General features: G+C 30.6%; 1 protein-coding gene and 1 long non-coding RNA gene across 3 annotated transcripts; one reads left to right on the top strand and one right to left on the bottom strand.

The window, feature by feature from the left end:
- Positions 1 to 261: 261 nt before the first annotated feature.
- Positions 262 to 1971, top strand: LOC141452875 (uncharacterized). The gene is made up of 3 exons (XR_012457672.1): positions 262 to 404; positions 831 to 1046; positions 1136 to 1971. It is a non-coding gene; the product is annotated as an uncharacterized lncRNA (long non-coding RNA).
- cm (AP-3 complex subunit carmine) lies at positions 1453 to 21488 on the bottom strand. Of its 2 annotated transcripts, XR_012457669.1 has the most exons (11): positions 21227 to 21488; positions 20891 to 21075; positions 20057 to 20169; positions 19855 to 19976; positions 19608 to 19767; positions 19197 to 19310; positions 18946 to 19116; positions 17978 to 18136; positions 17788 to 17841; positions 16143 to 16243; positions 1915 to 2010 (listed from the first exon to the last, which is right to left on the bottom strand). XR_012457669.1 is itself a non-coding variant. In XM_074125336.1 (10 exons), exons 1-10 carry the CDS (start codon positions 21259 to 21261, stop codon positions 1876 to 1878), a joined length of 1248 nt encoding a protein of 415 aa, XP_073981437.1. In that variant the 5' UTR covers positions 21262 to 21488; the 3' UTR covers positions 1453 to 1875. The 2 variants fall into 2 exon arrangements, 1 of the variants encoding a protein (XP_073981437.1); XM_074125336.1 differs by lacking the exon at positions 16143 to 16243 and having other exon boundaries at positions 1453 to 2010.
- Positions 21489 to 22916: the final 1428 nt, after the last annotated feature.

Genomic DNA, 22916 nt, shown 5'->3' with positions numbered 1-22916 from the left:
ACTGTGGAAATCAATATGAAAATATTAGATGTTTTTGATACTCAACTATTTCAGAATATGGAAATCCGCAAAAGCCTCTTAGGTTATTAAGTTTCACAGACAGGAAAGTATTTAATTGGCTTTAACAAAGGTTCTTACTCAGCAAGATTAAAGCAACTTTAAAGTTATGATATAGATTTTCTTAAAACAAATACTTGTAATTTAACAAGAAGAAAAATCATACTGATTATACCTCGATTGATGACTGAAAAATCTGGAACATATACATTCCCTAACCAACTTTATATAACACTAACCAACAAATTGTAACAATTTAAAGGGTGTGTTAATACGTCAAGTTAACGGCTAAACTGAGAAGTGAAATTTTTCTCAGTTGCGAACGGTGTTTTCAATTAGCCAAAAAGGTACTTGACAATCGCATAATAATTAAAGAATTAAGAATTAAATATTAATTAAAATTTAAGTATTAATCACCTTCATTTCTCAAACTTTCAAAGAAATACTATTCGGTAGCATATCAATGACCACAGTTCGGATCTGGATCTTTCTGTTACTTTGGATTTGTTCTTTTTTTCGTTTAGCTAAATGGGACTAGAAGGGCTTTGGAAGACTTAATTTCTCCTCACTGACGTGTAGTTATAATAATACTTCCAAATTCAATACCAGATAATGTAGTGAACGTTTTTCAAATACACAATAGTTCAGATAATAAGAGAGTATAATATTCAACAGATTCGACGGAGTTGCAGCTATAATTATTAGCAATAAGTATTATACAATATTATAGAAGTACTAGAAAATTCTTGTCTTCAAAAACTTTATCATTTCAGATTCGGTGGTTTTCTCTAAGGAAAGTAAAAGAGAAGAATAAGATTTTAGTGGTTGTCCAACAAGATACAATCCATGCAAGATACCTTTAATAAAATATGCTTTTTTTATTTTATCTATTTATTTTAAATATCTAGCAACAGAATATAAAAAAGTTTGCGGAATGAAAAACATAGATTGGATCCAAAGGACGTTTTTACTGCATTATAAGTAACTAGGTTCGTGAATTTCTTGCATCATTTATAGAAGAAACAGAAAATAATTAAGGAATAAAATACTAGTTTATCATGCTTATTGCTTATTACAGCCTCATTTGGGGAAAGTGGTCTATTCACTATTTCTGAGCTCCTGGCGTTTCTGCTGGTCTTCCAGTCTAACCACACTTACACTTGATGCCATCTAAAGCTCACACAATACACAAGGTTTTACAGGGAGCCATTGGTTGTGAACAGCTAAGATCTTGGATAATGGATTATTATATACTTGAGAGATTGCATAGTGTGCCCTAGTCCACCCCCACAAGCGCTTAATAATAAAATATCTTTAATTTACGTAATTATTAAACCTAAAAGAATATATTATTAGCGCTTTTAAAAAAAGAAAAATGTAAAATGAAAATAATGATACATATATATATATATATTTCATAGAAAAAATATTCATAACAAAAAATATTAATTATATACATTAATTAGTAATAATAGAGAATAATGCTTACAATAATGGAGAGCATACAACTAAAAATTAAAACATTAGGTAGACTAATCCAATTGAATTGAATTTTTTTTTTCATAAAATTTTGAAAAACTGCAGCTACAGTCAAAGAATGGAAAGTTATATAAAGTCAGCGTAACTATATACAATTATTATGCTGATAGGAATGCCATGAAAATGACAACCTTCTTTCAAAATTGTTCATAGAACATAATTATTTTGGAAAACCATTATTTCATTAATTATTCTTTTTCATATCAAGCTCAGTATTGCACAATAATATACAGATCGTTGTATTAATCTTTTCTGGATTACAAAGATTTTAGAATTGATTCACATTCTTATTTGAAATTTTCCAGCTTTTGTTATATACTTGACCCCTTTAAAAGGCTTGTACTTTTCTCCATACATATCTAATCGATTTACTTTCAGACCAGAGACTGCCATTTGATTAATTGTGAATTTCACCTAAAAGAAATGTTAAATAATCAATGTTATTAAAATATAATTAAAAAAACCACAAAAATTAGTAAATTCAATAAAAACCAATAGCTATTAATTGTACTGAATAATTAATAACCCTAAACCCCGGTTGAAAATGGCCAAGGGGCCGTCAGAGTTATTCATTATATTACACAATATAAAGGCAAACTATACGCAGGAAGATCATATTCAGAGATGTGTATGATTTGAAAATATTGTTCATAATAGGACTATAAAACTATAAACAGAACTATCCAAAAGGTACAAAATTCTTCTTAACAAAAACTTAAAGTATAACGGTAGATTAAACGACAAAAGGTACACAAATTAGAAAGTACCCAACATTTCATTTACATATGTGTTTTATTAAAATTTCATTACAATTGATATCATTTAAGTAATATTACTGCATTAAATTTTCATTAATTTTGTTTAGAATTGATTAGATGAATCAGATCCTTATGCTGGCCATTTTCATATACATCTGCTTAGTAAAGAGTATCCCACCATAAAGAGTAAGCGAATTGGCTTCTACCGGACTGACCCACCACCCCCCTCCCCCAAAAGTGCCCTTAATCGAATTATTTCAGAAAAATGTTTCAAATAAAAGTTATAGAACTATTTGTGGGCTATAATTATACTAAGTTTAAAGAAAATCGGAAAAGCAGTTTTTGAAAAAACGTAAAAAAGTGAAAAATCTATTCAGTAAAGTGCTACTTCCGGTGGGCCTATTTTGATCAAAAATTTATTATCACTTCCGGTGGTGACACTTGAACAAAATATCAAATTTGAAGTTTCTACGATTATCCGTTCCTGAGATATAGCGGATAAACTAAGTACAGAATAGTAAAGTCAGTCTAAACCTATGGCCAGAGTTGGGCACTGATTAAAAAAAAAATTAAATTCTAAATTTAATTGATTACATTTATTTTTAATTTAATCAGAATTTAATCGGCTAATTTAATCGTAATTTTAATCATATGACAATTATTCAATCAATTAAATTTCAGATTTAATCGTTAATCAAACTAATTTAATCAAACTTAAAAAATTATGATTAAATCTGAGAATTAAATTGAACTTTAATTTTAATCACCGAATTAGTTCAATTTCAATCGTTAATCAAACTAATTTAATCATCCACTTTTATGGCTTTTCAACCAATGGATCGAACCACGTTTTGGCGAGGCACTTTTTCTAAGCGTCTTCAAAAAATAATTTTCGGTTAATTATTGTAGACTTGGACTTCTTCACGAGTCTCTAGACCAGTGGTTCTTAACCTTTTCATAGACGCGGAACACAATTATAAGTATATATTTTTCTCGCGGAACACTAATATTAAATAATTTGAAATTCTGTTCAAAAATTATAGATCTGTGCACAAAATAACTATAGTTAATAATTGAGAAAAACAAAGTGTACAAGAGAACAAAATTTCATAAGAATACGTGGTTCACGGTGGGAGATATAGAACGGCCATAATTTTATAGAATTTCATGACCCAAAAAATTTTCAACCCTTTATATCTTCTACCTTTTTAGATCTGTGCACAAAAAAACTATAGTTTATAATTGAGAAAAACAAAGAGTACAAGAGAACAAAATTCCATACCAATACGTGGTTCACAGAGGGAGATATAGAACGGCCACGATTTTACAGAATTTCATGACCCAAAAAATCTTCAACCCTTTATATCTTCTACCTTTTTAGATCTGTGCACAAAAAAACTGTAGTTTATTATTGAGAAAAACAAAGTGTACAAGAGAACAAAATTCCATACCAATACGTGTTTCACAGTGGGAGATATAGAACGGCCATAATTTTACAGAATTTCATGACCCAACAAATTTTCATCCCTTTATATCTTCTACCTTTTTAGATCTGTGCACAAAATAACTATAGTTTATAACTGAGAAAAACAAAATGTACAAGAGAACAAAATTCCATACCAATACGTGTTTAACAGTGGGAGATATAGAACGGCCATAATTTTACAGAATTTCATGACCCAAAAAATTTTCAACCCTTTATATCTTCTACCTTTTTAGATCTGTGCACAAAATAACTATAGTTTATAACTGAGAAAAACAAAATGTACATGAGAACAAAATTCCATACCAATACGTGGTTCACAATGGGAGATATAGAACAGCCATAATTTTACAGAATTTTATGACCCAACCAATTTTCAACCCTTTATATCTTCTACCTTTTTAGATCTATGCATAAAATAACTATAGTTTATAATTGAGAAAAACAAAATGTACAAGAGAACAAAATTCCATAACAATACGTGGTTCACAGTGGGAGATATAGAACGGCCATAATTTTACAGAATTTCATGACCCAACAAATTTTCAACCCTTTATATCTTCTACCTTTTTAGATCGGTGCACAAAAAAACTGTAGTTTATAATTGAGAAAAACAAAGTGTACAAGAGAACAAAATTCCATACCAATACGTGGTTCACAGTGGGAGATATAGAACGGCCACAAATTTACCGAATTTCATGACCCAAAAAATTTTCAACCCTTTCTATCTTCTACCTCTTTAGATCTGTGCACAAAATAACTATAGTTTATAATTGAGAAAAACAAAGTGTACAAGAGAACAAAATTCCATACCAATACATGGTTCACAGTGGGAGATATAGAATGGCTATAATTTTACAGAATTTCATGACCCAAAAAATTTTCAACCCTTTATATCTTCTACCTTTTTAGATCTGTGCACAAAAAAACTGTAGTTTATTATTGAGAAAAACAAAGTGTACAAGAGAACAAAATTCCATACCAATACGTGTTTCACAGTGGGAGATATAGAACGGCCATAATTTTACAGAATTTCATGACCCAACCAATTTTCAACCCTTTATATCTTCTACCTTTTTAGATCTATGCATAAAATAACTATAGTTTATAATTGAGAAAAACAAAGTGTATAAGAGAACAAAATTCCATATCAATAAGTGGTTCACAGTGGGAGATATAGAACGGCCACAATTTTACCGAATTTGATGACCCAAAAAATTTTCAACCCTTTATATCTTCTACCTCTTTAGATCTGTGCACAAAATAACTATAGTTTATAATTGAGAAAAACAAAGTGTACAAGAGAACAAAATTCCATACCAATACATGGTTCACAGTGGGAGATATAGAATGGCCATTATTTTACAGAATTTCATGACCCAAAAAATTTTCAACCCTTTATATCTTCTACCTTTTTAGATCTGTGCACAAAATAACTATAGTTTATAATTGAGAAAAACAAAGTGTATAAGAGAACAAAATTCCATATCAATACATGGTTCACAGTGGGAGATAAAGAACGGCCACGATTTTACAGAATTTCATGACCCAAAAAATTTTCAACCCTTTATATCTTCTACCTTTTTAGATTTATGCATAAAATAACTATAGTTTATAATTGAGAAAAACAAAGTGTATAAGAGAACAAAATTCCATATCAATAAGTGGTTCACAGTGGGAGATATAGAACGGCCACAATTTTACCGAATTTGATGACCCAAAAAATTTTCAACCCTTTATATCTTCTACCTCTTTAGATCTGTGCACAAAATAACTATAGTTTATAACTGAGAAAAACAAAGTGTACAAGAGAACAAAATTCCATACCAATACATGGTTCACAGTGGGAGATATAGAACATCCACGATTTTACAGGATTTCATGACCCAAAAAATTTTCAACCCTTTATATCTTCTACCTTTTTAGATCCGTGCACAAAAAAACTGTAGTTTATTATTGAGAAAAACAAAGTGTACAAGAGAACAAAATTCCATACCAATACGTGTTTCACAGTGGGAGATATAGAACGGCCATAATTTTACAGAACTTCATGACCTAAAAAATTTTCAATCCTTTATATCTTCTACCGTTTTAGATCTATGCACGAAATAACTGTAGTTTATTATTGAGAAAAACAAAGTGTACAAGAGAACAAAATTCCATACCAATACGTGTTTCACAGTGGGAGATATAGAACGGCCATAATTTTACAGAATTTCATGACCCAAAAAATTTTCAACCCTTTATGTCTTCTACCTTTTTAGATCTGTGCACAAAGTAACTATAGTTTATAATTGAGAAAAACAAAATGTACAAGAGAACAAAATTCCATACCAATACGTGGTTCACAATGGGAGATATAGAACGGCCACAATTTTACAGAATTTCATGACCCAAAAAATTTTTAACCCTTTATATCTTCTACCTTTTTAGATCGGTGCACAAAAAAACTGTAGTTTATAATTGAGAAAAACAAAGTGTACAAGAGAACAAAATTCCATACCAATACATGGTTCACAGTGGGAGATAGAGAACAGCCATAATTTTACAGAATTTCATGACCCAAAAAATTTTCAACCCTTTATATCTTCTACCTTTTTAGATCTGTGCACAAAAATACTGTAGTTTATTATTGAGAAAAACAAAGTGTACAAGAGAACAAAATTCAATACCAATACGTGTTTCACAGTGGGAGATATAGAACGGCCATAATTTTACAGAATTTCATGAACCAAAAAATTTTCAACCCTTTATATCTTCTACCTTTTTAGGTCTGTCCACAAAAAAACTGTAGTTTATAATTGAGAAAAACAAAGTGTACAAGAGAACAAAATTCCATATCAATACATGGTTCACAGTGGGAGATATAGAACGGCCACAATTTTACAGAATTTCATGACCCAAAAAATTTTCAACCCTTTATATCTTCTACCTTTTTAGATCTGTGCACAAAAATACTGTAGTTTATTATTGAGAAAAACAAAGTGTACAAGAGAACAAAATTCCATACCAATACGTGTTTCACAGTGGGAGATATAGAACGGCCATAATTTTACAGAATTTCATGACCCAAAAAATTTTCAACCCTTTATATCTTCTACCTTTTTAGATCTATGCATAAAATAACTATAGTTTATAATTGAGAAAAACAAAATGTACAAGAGAACTAAATTCCATAACAATACGTGGTTCACAGTGGGAGATATAGAACGGCCATAATTTTACAGAATTTCATGACCCAACAAATTTTCAATCCTTTATATCTTCTACCGTTTTAGATCTATGCACGAAATAACTGTAGTTTATTATTGAGAAAAACAAAGTGTACAAGAGAACAAAATTCCATACCAATACGTGTTTCACAGTGGGAGATATAGAACGGCCATAATTTTACAGAATTTCATGACCCAAAAAATTTTCAACCCCTTATATCTTCTACCTTTTTAGATCAGTGCACAAAAAAACTGTAGTTTATAATTGAGAAAAACAAAGTGTACAAGAGAACAAAATTCCATACCAATACGTGGTTCACAGTGGGAGATATAGAACGGCCACAATTTTACCGAATTTGATGACCCAAAAAATTTTCAACCCTTTATATCTTCTACCTCTTTAGATCTGGGCACAAAATAACTATAGTTTATAATTGAGAAAAACAAAGTGTACATGAGAACAAAATTCCATACCAATACATGGTTCACAGTGGGAGATATAGAATGGCCATAATTTTACAGAATTTCATGACCCAAAAAATTTTCAACCCTTTATATCTTCTACCTTTTTAGATCTGTGCACAAAATAACTATAGTTTATAATTGAGAAAAACATAGTGTACAAGAGAAAAAAATTCCATACCAATACGTGTTTCACAGTGGGAGATATAGAACGGCCATAATTTTACAGAACTTCATGACCCAAAAAATTTTCAATCCTTTATATCTTCTACCGTTTTAGATCTATGCACGAAATAACTGTAGTTTATTAGTGAGAAAAACAAAGTGTACAAGAGAACAAAATTCCATACCAATACATGGTTCACAGTGGGAGATATAGAACGTCCACGATTTTACAGAATTTCATGACCCAAAAAATTTTCAACTCTTTATATCTTCTACCTTTTTAGATCCGTGCACAAAAAAACTGTAGTTTATTATTGAGAAAAACAAAGTGTACAAGAGAAGAAAATTCCATACCAATACGTGTTTCACAGTGGGAGATATAGAACGGCCATAATTTTACAGAACTTCATGACCCAAAAAATTTTCAATCCTTTATATCTTCTACCGTTTTAGATGTATGCACGAAATAACTGTAGGTTATTATTGAGAAAAACAAAGTGTACAAGAGAACAAAATTCCATACCAATACGTGTTTCACAGTGGGAGATATAGAACGGCCATAATTTTACAGAATTTCATGACCCAAAAAATTTTCAACCCTTTATATCTTCTACCTTTTTAGATCTGTGCACAAAGTAACTATAGTTTATAATTGAGAAAAACAAAATGTACAAGAGAACAAAATTCCATACCAATACGTGGTTCACAATGGGAGATATAGAACGGCCACAATTTTACAGAATTTCATGACCCAACAAATTTTTAACCCTTTATATCTTCTACCTTTTTAGATCTATGCACAAAATAACTATAGTTTATAATTGAGAAAAACAAAGTGTACAAGAGAACAAAATTCCATACCAATACGTGTTTCACAGTGGGAGATATAGAACGGCCACAATTTTACAGAATTTCATGACCCAAAAAATTTTCAACCCTTTATATCTTCTACCTTTTTAGATCTGTGCACAAAAATACTGTAGTTTATTATTGAGAAAAACAAAGTGTACAAGAGAACAAAATTCCATACCAATACGTGGTTCACAGTGGGAGATATAGAACGGCCACAATTTTACCGAATTTGATGACCCAAAAAATTTTCAACCCTTTATATCTTCTACCTCTTTAGATCTGGGCACAAAATAACTATAGTTTATAATTGAGAAAAACAAAGTGTACAAGAGAACAAAATTCCATACCAATACATGGTTCACAGTGGGAGATATAGAATGGCCATAATTTTACAGAATTTCATGACCCAAAAAATTTTCAACCCTTTATATCTTCTACCTTTTTAGATCTGTGCACAAAATAACTATAGTTTATAATTGAGAAAAACATAGTGTACAAGAGAAAAAAATTCCATACCAATACGTGTTTCACAGTGGGAGATATAGAACGGCCATAATTTTACAGAACTTCATGACCCAAAAAATTTTCAATCCTTTATATCTTCTACCGTTTTAAATCTATGCACGAAATAACTGTAGTTTATTATTGAGAAAAACAAAGTGTACAAGAGAACAAAATTCCATACCAATACATGGTTCACAGTGGGAGATATAGAACGTCCACGATTTTACAGAATTTCATGACCCAAAAAATTTTCAACTCTTTATATCTTCTACCTTTTTAGATCCGTGCACAAAAAAACTGTAGTTTATTATTGAGAAAAACAAAGTGTACAAGAGAAGAAAATTCCATACCAATACGTGTTTCACAGTGGGAGATATAGAACGGCCATAATTTTACAGAACTTCATGACCCAAAAAATTTTCAATCCTTTATATCTTCTACCGTTTTAGATGTATGCACGAAATAACTGTAGGTTATTATTGAGAAAAACAAAGTGTACAAGAGAACAAAATTCCATACCAATACGTGTTTCACAGTGGGAGATATAGAACGGCCATAATTTTACAGAATTTCATGACCCAAAAAATTTTCAACCCTTTATATCTTCTACCTTTTTAGATCTGTGCACAAAGTAACTATAGTTTATAATTGAGAAAAACAAAATGTACAAGAGAACAAAATTCCATACCAATACGTGGTTCACAATGGGAGATATAGAACGGCCACAATTTTACAGAATTTCATGACCCAACAAATTTTTAACCCTTTATATCTTCTACCTTTTTAGATCTATGCACAAAATAACTATAGTTTATAATTGAGAAAAACAAAGTGTACAAGAGAACAAAATTCCATACCAATACGTGTTTCACAGTGGGAGATATAGAACGGCCACAATTTTACAGAATTTCATGACCCAAAAAATTTTCAACCCTTTATATCTTCTACCTTTTTAGATCTGTGCACAAAAATACTGTAGTTTATTATTGAGAAAAACAAAGTGTACAAGAGAACAAAATTCCATACCAATACGTGTTTCACAGTGGGAGATATAGAACGGCCATAATTTTACAGAACTTCATGACCCAAAAAATTTTCAATCCTTTATATCTTCTACCGTTTTAGATCTATGCACGAAATAACTGTAGTTTATTATTGAGAAAAACAAAGTGTACAAGAGAACAAAATTCCATACCAATACATGGTTCACAGTGGGAGATATAGAACGTCCACGATTTTACAGAATTTCATGACCCAAAAAATTTTCAATCCTTTATATCTTCTACCGTTTTAGATCTGTGCACAAAGTAACTATAGTTTATAATTGAGAAAAACAAAATGTACAAGAGAACAAAATTCCATACCAATACGTGGTTCACAATGGGAGATATAGAACGGCCACAATTTTACAGAATTTCATGACCCAAAAAATTTTTAACCCTTTATATCTTCTACCTTTTTAGATCGGTGCACAAAAAAACTGTAGTTTATAATTGAGAAAAACAAAGTGTACAAGAGAACAAAATTCCATACCAATACATGGTTCACAGTGGGAGATAGAGAACAGCCATAATTTTACAGAATTTCATGACCCAAAAAATTTTCAACCCTTTATATCTTCTACCTTTTTAGATCTGTGCACAAAAATACTGTAGTTTATTATTGAGAAAAACAAAGTGTACAAGAGAACAAAATTCCATACCAATACGTGTTTCACAGTGGGAGATATAGAACGGCCATAATTTTACAGAATTTCATGAACCAAAAAATTTTCAACCCTTTATATCTTCTACCTTTTTAGGTCTGTCCACAAAAAAACTGTAGTTTATAATTGAGAAAAACAAAGTGTACAAGAGAACAAAATTCCATATAAATACATGGTTCACAGTGGGAGATATAGAACGGCCACAATTTTACAGAATTTCATGACCCAAAAAATTTTCAACCCTTTATATCTTCTACCTTTTTAGATCTGTGCACAAAAATACTGTAGTTTATTATTGAGAAAAACAAAGTGTACAAGAGAACAAAATTCCATACCAATACGTGTTTCACAGTGGGAGATATAGAACGGCCATAATTTTACAGAACTTCATGACCCAAAAAATTTTCAATCCTTTATATCTTCTACCGTTTTAGATCTATGCACGAAATAACTGTAGTTTATTATTGAGAAAAACAAAGTGTACAAGAGAACAAAATTCCATACCAATACATGGTTCACAGTGGGAGATAGAGAACAGCCATAATTTTACAGAATTTCATGACCCAAAAAATTTTCAACCCTTTATATCTTCTACCTTTTTAGATCTGTGCACAAAAATACTGTAGTTTATTATTGAGAAAAACAAAGTGTACAAGAGAACAAAATTCCATACCAATACGTGTTTCACAGTGGGAGATATAGAACGGCCATAATTTTACAGAATTTCATGAACCAAAAAATTTTCAACCCTTTATATCTTCTACCTTTTTAGGTCTGTCCACAAAAAAACTGTAGTTTATAATTGAGAAAAACAAAGTGTACAAGAGAACAAAATTCCATATCAATACATGGTTCACAGTGGGAGATATAGAACGGCCACAATTTTACAGAATTTCATGACCCAAAAAATTTTCAACCCTTTATATCTTCTACCTTTTTAGATCTGTGCACAAAAATACTGTAGTTTATTATTGAGAAAAACAAAGTGTACAAGAGAACAAAATTCCATACCAATACGTGTTTCACAGTGGGAGATATAGAACGGCCATAATTTTACAGAATTTCATGACCCAAAAAATTTTCAACCCTTTATATCTTCTACCTTTTTAGATCTATGCATAGAATAACTATAGTTTATAATTGAGAAAAACAAAATATACAAGAGAACTAAATTCCATAACAATACGTGGTTCACAGTGGGAGATATAGAACGGCCATAATTTTACAGAATTTCATGACCCAACAAATTTTCAATCCTTTATATCTTCTACCGTTTTAGATCTATGCACGAAATAACTGTAGTTTATTATTGAGAAAAACAAAGTGTACAAGAGAACAAAATTCCATACCAATACGTGTTTCACAGTGGGAGATATAGAACGGCCATAATTTTACAGAATTTCATGACCCAAAAAATTTTCAACCCCTTATATCTTCTACCTTTTTAGATCAGTGCACAAAAAAACTGTAGTTTATAATTGAGAAAAACAAAGTGTACAAGAGAACAAAATTCCATACCAATACGTGGTTCACAGTGGGAGATATAGAACGGCCACAATTTTACCGAATTTGATGACCCAAAAAATTTTCAACCCTTTATATCTTCTACCTCTTTAGATCTGGGCACAAAATAACTATAGTTTATAATTGAGAAAAACAAAGTGTACAAGAGAACAAAATTCCATACCAATACATGGTTCACAGTGGGAGATATAGAATGGCCATAATTTTACAGAATTTCATGACCCTAAAAATTTTCAACCCTTTATATCTTCTACCTTTTTAGATCTGTGCACAAAATAACTATAGTTTATAATTGAGAAAAACATAGTGTACAAGAGAAAAAAATTCCATACCAATACGTGTTTCACAGTGGGAGATATAGAACGGCCATAATTTTACAGAACTTCATGACCCAAAAAATTTTCAATCCTTTATATCTTCTACCGTTTTAGATCTATGCACGAAATAACTGTAGTTTATTATTGAGAAAAACAAAGTGTACAAGAGAACAAAATTCCATACCAATACATGGTTCACAGTGGGAGATATAGAACGTCCACGATTTTACAGAATTTCATGACCCAAAAAATTTTCAACTCTTTATATCTTCTACCTTTTTAGATCCGTGCACAAAAAAACTGTAGTTTATTATTGAGAAAAACAAAGTGTACAAGAGAAGAAAATTCCATACCAATACGTGTTTCACAGTGGGAGATATAGAACGGCCATAATTTTACAGAACTTCATGACCCAAAAAATTTTCAATCCTTTATATCTTCTACCGTTTTAGATGTATGCACGAAATAACTGTAGGTTATTATTGAGAAAAACAAAGTGTACAAGAGAACAAAATTCCATACCAATACGTGTTTCACAGTGGGAGATATAGAACGGCCATAATTTTACAGAATTTCATGACCCAAAAAATTTTCAACCCTTTATATCTTCTACCTTTTTAGATCTGTGCACAAAGTAACTATAGTTTATAATTGAGAAAAACAAAATGTACAAGAGAACAAAATTCCATACCAATACGTGGTTCACAATGGGAGATATAGAACGGCCACAATTTTACAGAATTTCATGACCCAACAAATTTTTAACCCTTTATATCTTCTACCTTTTTAGATCTATGCACAAAATAACTATAGTTTATAATTGAGAAAAACAAAGTGTTCAAGAGAACAAAATTCCATACCAATACATGGTTCACAGTGGGAGATAGAGAACAGCCATAATTTTACAGAATTTCATGACCCAAAAAACTTTCAACCCTTTATATCTTCTACCGTTTTAGATCTGTGCACAAAAATACTGTAGTTTATTATTGAGAAAAACAAAGTGTACAAGAGAACAAAATTCCATACCAGTACGTGTTTCACAGTGGGAGATATAGAACGGCCACAATTTTACAGAATTTCATGACCCAAAAAATTTTCAACCCTTTATATCTTCTACCTTTTTAGATCTGTGCACAAAAATACTGTAGTTTATTATTGAGAAAAACAAAGTGTACAAGAGAACAAAATTCCATACCAATACGTGTTTCACAGTGGGAGATATAGAACGGCCATAATTTTACAGAACTTCATGACCCAAAAAATTTTCAATCCTTTATATCTTCTACCGTTTTAGATCTATGCACGAAATAACTGTAGTTTATTATTGAGAAAAACAAAGTGTACAAGAGAACAATATTCCATACCAATACATGGTTCACAGTGGGAGATATAGAACGTCCACGATTTTACAGAATTTCATGACCCAAAAAATTTTCAATCCTTTATATCTTCTACCGTTTTAGATCTATGCACGAAATAACTGTAGTTTATTATTGAGAAAAACAAAGTGTACAAGAGAACAAAATTCCATACCAATACGTGGTTCACAATGGGTGATATAGAACGGCCACAATTTTACAGAATTTCATGACCCAACAAATTTTTAACCCTTTATATCTTCTACCTTTTTAGATCTATGCACAAAATAACTATAGTTTATAATTGAGAAAAACAAAGTGTACAAGAGAACAAAATTCCATACCAATACATGGTTCACAGTGGGAGATAGAGAACAGCCATAATTTTACAGAATTTCATGACCCAAAAAATTTTCAACCCTTTATATCTTCTACCTTTTTAGATCTGTGCACAAAAATACTGTAGTTTATTATTGAGAAAAACAAAGTGTACAAGAGAACTAAATTACATACCAATAAGTGGTTCACAGTGGGAGATATAGAACGGCCACAATTTTACAGAATTTCATGACCCAAAAAATTTTCAATCCTTTATATCTTCTACCGTTTTAGATCTATGCACGAAATAACTGTAGTTTATTATTGAGAAAAACAAAGTGTACAAGAGAACAAAATTCCATACCAATACGTGGTTCATAATGGGAGATATAGAACGGCCACAATTTTACAGAATTTCATGACCCAACAAATTTTTAACCCTTTATATCTTCTACCTTTTTAGATCTATGCACAAAATAACTATAGTTTATAATTGAGAAAAACAAAGTGTACAAGAGAACAAAATTCCATACCAATAAGTGGTTCACAGTGGGGGATATAGAACGGCCATAATTTTACAGAACTTCATGACCCAAAAAATTTTCAATCCTTTATATCTTCTACCGTTTTAGATTTATGCACGAAATAACTGTAGTTTATTATTGAGAAAAACAAAGTGTACAAGAGAACAAAATTCCATACCAATACATGGTTCACAGTGGGAGATAGAGAACAGCCATAATTTTACAGAATTTCATGACCCAAAAAATTTTCAACCCTTTATATCTTCTACCTTTTTAGATCTGTGCACAAAAATACTGTAGTTTATTATTGAGAAAAACAAAGTGTACAAGAGAACAAAATTCCATACCAATAAGTGGTTCACAGTGGGAGATATAGAACGGCCACAATTTTACAGAATTTCATGACCCAAAAAATTTTCAATCCTTTATATCTTCTACCGTTTTAGATCTATGCACGAAATAACTGTAGTTTATTATTGAGAAAAACAAAGTGTACAAGAGAACAAAATTCCATACCAATACGTGGTTCATAATGGGAGATATAGAACGGCCACAATTTTACAGAATTTCATGACCCAACAAATTTTTAACCCTTTATATCTTCTACCTTTTTAGATCTATGCACAAAATAACTATAGTTTATAATTGAGAAAAACAAAGTGTACAAGAGAACAAAATTCCATACCAATAAGTGGTTCACAGTGGGGGATATAGAACGGCCATAATTTTACAGAACTTCATGACCCAAAAAATTTTCAATCCTTTATATCTTCTACCGTTTTAGATCTATGCACGAAATAACTGTAGTTTATTATTGAGAAAAACAAAGTGTACAAGAGAACAAAATTCCATACCAATACATGGTTCACAGTGGGAGATATAGAACGTCCACGATTTTACAGAATTTCATGACCCAAAAAATTTTCAACTCTTTATATCTTCTACCTTTTTAGATCCGTGCACAAAAAAACTGTAGTTTATTATTGAGAAAAACAAAGTGTACAAGAGAACAAAATTCCATACCAATACGTGTTTCACAGTGGGATATATAGAACGGCCATAATTTTACAGAACTTCATGACCCAAAAAATTTTCAATCCTTTATATCTTCTACCGTTTTAGATCTATGCACGAAATAACTGTAGTTTATTATTGAGAAAAACAAAGTGTACAAGAGAACAAAATTCCATACCAATACGTGTTTCACAGTGGGAGATATAGAACGGCCATAATTTTACAGAATTTCATGACCTAAAAAATTGTCAATCCTTTATATCTTCTACCTTTTTAGATCTGTGCACAAAGTAACTATAGTTTATAATTGAGAAAAACAAAATGTACAAGAGAACAAAATTCCTTACCAATACGTGGTTCACAATGGGAGATATAGAACGGCCACAATTTTACAGAATTTCATGGCCTAACAAATTTTTAACCCTTTATATCTTCTACCTTTTTAGATCTGTGCATAAAAAAAAACTGTAGTTTATAACATGGTTAAATGCCAACATCGTTAAATGTGAGTGTAAGGTGGTTCTATGTAAGTATAATGAGGGGTAACCTTGGGTAAATGTGAGAGTAAGGTGGTCCTATCTAAGTATAATGAGTGGTAGTAAACATGGTTAAATGTGAGTGTAAGGTGGTCCTATCTAAGTCTAGTGAGTCGCCAACATGGTTAAATGTGAGTGTAAGGTGGTCCTATATAAGTCTTGAGAAGCGCCATCTAGGTTAAATGTGAGAGTAAGGTGGTCCTATCTAAGTCTTGAGAGTCACCAACATGGTATATATGAGTCACCAGACTGGTAGTATGAAAGTGGCTAGTTTGGGAAAAGTGATAATATTGATAAAGAAGAGGCAGCAGCTAGGTGGAATAAAGATGCATTGGTCTGATTCTGGTTTAACCATTGGCAATGTTTGGTTTTAAAAATTTAATCTCTCAAATTTTGATTAAATTAAAAAATTTAATCGTCCAAAGTGATTAAAACTTTTGGAATTTATTCAATCAATTAAAATTCTGATTATTTAATTTTAATCTTAATTTTTGGTTATGATTAAATATTTTATTTAATTGATTAAATTCCGATTAAATTAAAAGTGAATCATGATTAAAATTAAATTTCGGTTTAATTCAATTGTTTTTTAATTGATTAAATTTTTGCCCAACTCTGCCTATGGCATCAAGGACCGATGGGTTAGAGAACTTGAAATTCTAGGAATTCCAGATCTGTAACCCAACGTGCCTTAGCCGTGCTTTTTAATAACACTTTTCTCTCTCTTCTCTCTGACAAGCCGAATGTGATCGGATTTCTTCGGCAATTTTCGGCTTAGTTATCCTTGATTTTATTTCAAATTTAATATCTGATATGCACACTCACACGACTTTTATTTACTAATACGTATGTAGTTATATTTTCTAGTAAACTAGTATTTTTACCAAATAGTAGTTACCTTAAATTACACAATTCATTTTAATGAACTATTTTGAAAAAATCGAATGAGCACACTCACACGACTTCCTCATACCACTACTAATGTAGTTAAGTTTTCCTATAAGCTAGCATTTTTACCAAACAGCAGTTAACTTAAATTCACAAAACATTCTAAAGGAGTAGTTTCCTTAAATTACACAAACACTCTAATGGAACTATTTTGGACAAAAATCTCATGGTTAAATGTGAGTACGATAGACTGATCTTGGTCTAATGAGTCATACGGTTGGCCATCCATATGCTTGTGAAGTCTAAGTGAGAAAAAATTAATCAAAATTTATTTATTTATAGAGATACTCAGAAAAGTGGTCTCGCTAAAACGTGGTTCGAACTATTAGTTGAAAAGTCATATGGAGGATAATTAAATCAATTTGATTAGCGACTGCAATTAAATATATTCGGTGATAAAAATTAAAGTTCAATTAAGTTCTCAGATTTAATCATATTTTTTTTTAGTTTATCTACCCTTATACTTAACTTTTTGATAAGGAGATATGAATATAAACTAATTGCTTACATTAATAGTTGGTTTTGATTCAATGGCACTACCAGTACCACCCTGGTAACCAATCTAAAAACAAAACAAATTCAAATTTATTATGAAATATGGCGTAGACAATATTGGTTTTCATTGTGTATTACTAAAAAAATGTATAAGTAAAATATTTGTTGTCTTTAAAGTAAAAAATTAATGAATTAATACTTACAGTTCCTTGTAAATTTGGTAGTTTAGTAATATCAATTCTTCCAATGTCCCATATCAATAATCTACTAACCGGATCAAAAGAGTATTTTCCTTGATTACAAATAAGTCCACAATTCGTCACTGACTTTGGCATAGGAATTTCTACTATTACATTTTCGACCTATAAAATTCATAATGACATTTAGTAAACTGAACTAATGAAAGACACTTTAAAATTTACAAAAAATAGATAATATTTGCTCACAAAAAAGGAAGAAATTCATCTTTAGGGGGAGTTTATAATAACTTTGAAGGTATTCTATTAGTATTCGCATTTATTATAATTCTATAAATATGATAAATGATATAAATACAAACCAACTATCACTTTTTTTACATAAAAGATTTTTATCATATTATTGTACATTTGAATGGAACAATTTAATAACAGCTTTCATCCTATACCTGAATTTGGTCAAATGTGAAATTAAAAAAAAAAGAGTCGACTCGAAAATGGTTTGAAAAACTCAGAAAAAAACCGATGTCGTAACGGCCGATAGTAAAAGCACAGTGGGAAGTTGTGGCACCTACTAAGCTAGATGTATAGCTTTTTTTCCGAGAAATCTGAAGTTTGTGGGCCTTTTCCACTTACACTGAAAGGCAATTTTTTCATTCTTTACGAAGTCGATCCTTTCGGTCACACTCTTAATATGTATTTTAAGATAATATTTTGCAAGCAAGATCAACTTCAATCATTATATGAGAAGTTTTCCACAGTCAATAACAACCGTAAAGAAGTGGCGTTCTCGTTAGATAAAACCTAGCACCATAAATCACAACAGATGAAGATTGTAATAAGCCTTTTTTTTGTCGTGACTTAGCTTTTCTTTTGCATTTTTTTTTTTTTTTTTGTAATTGTAATGTAGTGGTTAATTTTACGAGAAATTGATTAGCTTATCATTATGAATATTGTTATATTAAATAATTTACCGTTCGACCAATAGTCTGTTTTGGCCCTACAGTTATATCTAATCTTCCATCTTTAAAACTTAGCCAATGCTTAACATAAATAGGAATGGCTACTACACTCTGAGATCCTATATGATAGGACATTAATCTCATATTACCATCTGGTGGTATGAAGGAAAGTATTCTTTCTGACTGCAAAAAAAAATGAATGATTAAAATTTGAATAAATTATTTCGTACAAATATTTTTAATGAATAAAAGAGAATATATACCTCCCATCTCTTAAATCTTACACAAGGATGAAAGCTGACATCATCAAATAATCTAGGGTTCATAAACGATAGAGTTAAATCGGGCATTCCACTCAGCTTAATACAACAATCAATCTAACAAAAAAGTTGTCTATGATTAATAATTGCAACTTTAGAAAAAATATTATAGCTAATAAGGCAAATGTTAACATGTCAGGGTCAAATTTACAAAAGATTCAGTTAATGATATTTGCATTTTTCTTGAATGATATTTACACACGTTGTTTCTATCAATATTATAACACAACACTTCACTGTCAATCCCAGCACAATTCAACAGGGCTTACAGAGATAGTTTCAGACAGGCTTTACAACCAAATATTAAGGTGTAGTGCGGTAAATATATATATATTCTTAGTACATTCTGCTTACATAGCCTTGTATTTCGGCGAATACTGTAGATCCGGATTTATCAATTATAGCATCAACTTCCTCAACAACATCGAAATATGCTTCGTTGTTAGTATATTTTACTCCAGTTCTTCTCCAAGGAACATTCGACAGCTGACCACTTGGGAGGGTTGAGCTCACACTGCCAACATTGATAATTATAATTTGATACTCAATAATAATAATAAATAAATAAATAAAATGTATATATGAGGACTGATGTACCAACTTTGACTTGCCAGTTACAGTATTGGCTATGGTTCTTAAAAGATTTGGAGGTTTTATTAACTCCTTTAATATATTTGATTCTGTAGCAAGCGGAAAGCCATTATCGAGCATCTCATCGAGTAACTATTAAAAAGAACAATAATAAGTTATTAGATTTATTGTAGTAGCAAATCAAAAAAAGAAACTGACGAGAATCATAATACCTCGTACACCACCACATAGTTTTCTTTGATGATGGATTCAGTACACTCACCAAAGTAATCATCAAAAGTGTCTACTACTCGATGAAGGAATTCAATAACAAACAAGGGTGGTACTGTAAAATTTGAAAACTCTGTCAGTAACATGATTGTTTTAAGAGTTATGTTGACATCAATGTTTTTTTTTTGTAGATTATGACTGCAATACTTATGGTAAATTTGTTTTGACTGACCCTAGTCACTGAAATAGAAAGTTTTTATACTTCTTGATACTTTAGCCAGGCATTTTGGTTGAGGTTGAACATAGGTGTAAACGGAGACCTAAGTATATCACTGCATATCGCAGGTCTTAACAACTAAAGGGACCAATGGCACATCTCCGGGTGAAATTTATATTTTTGATTTTATGAATCTTCGTCTACAATCTACGAAACTACAGAAGATTATGAATGCACAGATTCTTATCAGGATGAAGGAAATAGACAACTGTCTATCTGCGCTGGTAAAGACAGAAGAATAGACAAATTGCAAAGTGTACGTAAATAAGCTTCCTCTCTCTTCTTCTGCAAATAGTTCATTTAGCTACGAGAGTAATTACTTTCGAGAACTGGGGATTGCGTTATCAGTACCAAACATATTTCCAAACACTAATAACCAAAAAGCTCTGAATTAATGTTTGAAATGAACAAGAAAATGGTAGGACTATGAAGTATGTCAGTGGCTAGCTATCCTTACCTAAGAATGGACTTCAAAATTGAAGAAACACTTACTCAGATGACTTTTATCACCATAGATTAAATTTCTCAAAATATATCCAAGTTAATACAATCATCTTACCTTCAGTCATGCAAACTGCAACGAAAAACATAGAACATCGATGTATGCTTATTAAATAATGATGAGGTGTCGCAATTACTGGTGGCATGTCATCTGCATTTCCAACTTTACGCTGTTCGTCAAAAAAATAATCACATACAGACCTAGAAATCACACTCTTCCAATGTTTTTCCATGAATACATCTCTGAAAAAATGTTCATTATGAAAATGATTATTCTTCTGAAAACATATTTTATAAATTTACATTATACTCAGCAATTTTTTAAAAATACTGTGGAATATTAAAGACAATATTTGCTAAAATTTCTGTAATTTTTCACATTTATTAAACTCACCCAGAGGAATTTATAATAAATAGACTGTGAATCATTTTTTAATTATTTACGGAGATAATGATTAATCATTCACCATCAAAACACAGTTATCATTACTCACAATCTCTCAAACAAAATAAGAAACATTGAGAAATTAATAAAATTAACTGAGGCACAAATAACACAAATTCCAGGGCATTAAACAGAGAAACATGTAAAGCAACCTCCATGCAGGTTGCCACATTGCACATCGGATTCATATCACGGCTGAGGTGAGGTTATTGTTGTTAAGGTTTCTACTCATATGTAGAAATTGTTGTTGCATGTTGATTCTAAGTAATAAATAAATAAAAAGTTACAACAAAATTTTCAAAAAATTATTTTGTAACTGAACTGTTACAAGGAATACTTTACAAACTAAATTCTTAAGTTTTCCTAACGAAGTTTGCCTAACTTAGATTACGATAATAATTTCAAAATGATACCAAGACTTATGTGAATTACTTTACAACATGATAATTACATACATATCAATGTTATATGTCATTTAGCACAATTATGACACAAAAATCTCTGCTGGGTCTTGAATTTATCTCGATCGTCTTTAAAACAAATTTTTAACAGTACTTCACAACGGACAATTAAGTAAAGAGCACTCAAATCAATTAGCTGCAGTTTTTTATTTATTTCCAGACTAATGAATCTCCAAGATCTGTGATTAATAAGTTTCTTTTTAAGCCAACAGACTTATCCAACTTGTTTAATAAAAAATTCTTTTACTTAATCTGAATAATATACGATGAAGATTGATAAGAAGCCTTTGCCACTGATCCGAAAGCCTATTGTGGCACTGTCGGTCATATATATTTTGTTCACACAAATTTCTAAAAGAAAAAACTTAGTAAAAAAATAAAAATAGTAATTAAAAAAACTCTTTTATGATTATTATTAAGCCGTTAACACTTCTCGCCTTTTAATTGGCATGTCAACCAAGAAACGTCTTTTTTCGCTGTTAGTTTAAAACTTTGGTAACAGATAGCGCTTGAGTCTCCAATTGTAGGTCAAGAACTTAGAAAGTAGAAACCCAGTTCTCCCATTTTGTTAAAAAAACAATAATTAAATAAATTTATTCGCATAAAAGCGTTCTGAATTTGTCCTTAGTAATTATTCAAACATTGCTTTTAAATTTTAAAGCTTATATTCCCGAAAAAGAACTTGTTTTAATTTTTCTCTAAACATTTAATTAGCGTACCTAGTTGATTTTTTTTTTTGTATTGAAGCCAATCAATTTATTTTTTAATGATTTTGTTCTCTCGTTTAATTTTCTTAGATTTGATTTGAGTTTAATAACAATCAAAAAAATTATTTAGATTTAACTTCCACTAGTAATAAGCATAATTCCCTTGAAATTCTATTCTTTCAATTCTAAAAGCTATGCTAAATTTTGCGGACAATACAAATCAACCTATTTATGAACTTTTATAGGTTGCAATTTTTTAATAAAAAAAAAGAAGCCAAATAAGAAGATGAGGCAGAGCATCCATTAAGTTATTTGCAATCTATCTCTCGAGTATTGTTTCAATAGTATTCATCAAACATTCTGAAATGAAAGAGAAATTTACAAATCGCCGGATATTTCCAGTTAACTAAACTGTAATTGTGACGAATTAAATGACCACTTAAGTAATAAATGATATAGAAATAAAAACAA

This window comes from Rhodnius prolixus, unplaced genomic scaffold (assembly GCF_049639745.1).
Source record: "Rhodnius prolixus isolate KJV_2025 unplaced genomic scaffold, Rpr scaffold_3, whole genome shotgun sequence".
Taxonomy (NCBI): Eukaryota; Metazoa; Arthropoda; class Insecta; order Hemiptera; family Reduviidae; genus Rhodnius; species Rhodnius prolixus.
Note: the sequence above shows the minus strand (reverse complement) of the source record. Positions and strands in the feature narration are given on the sequence as shown.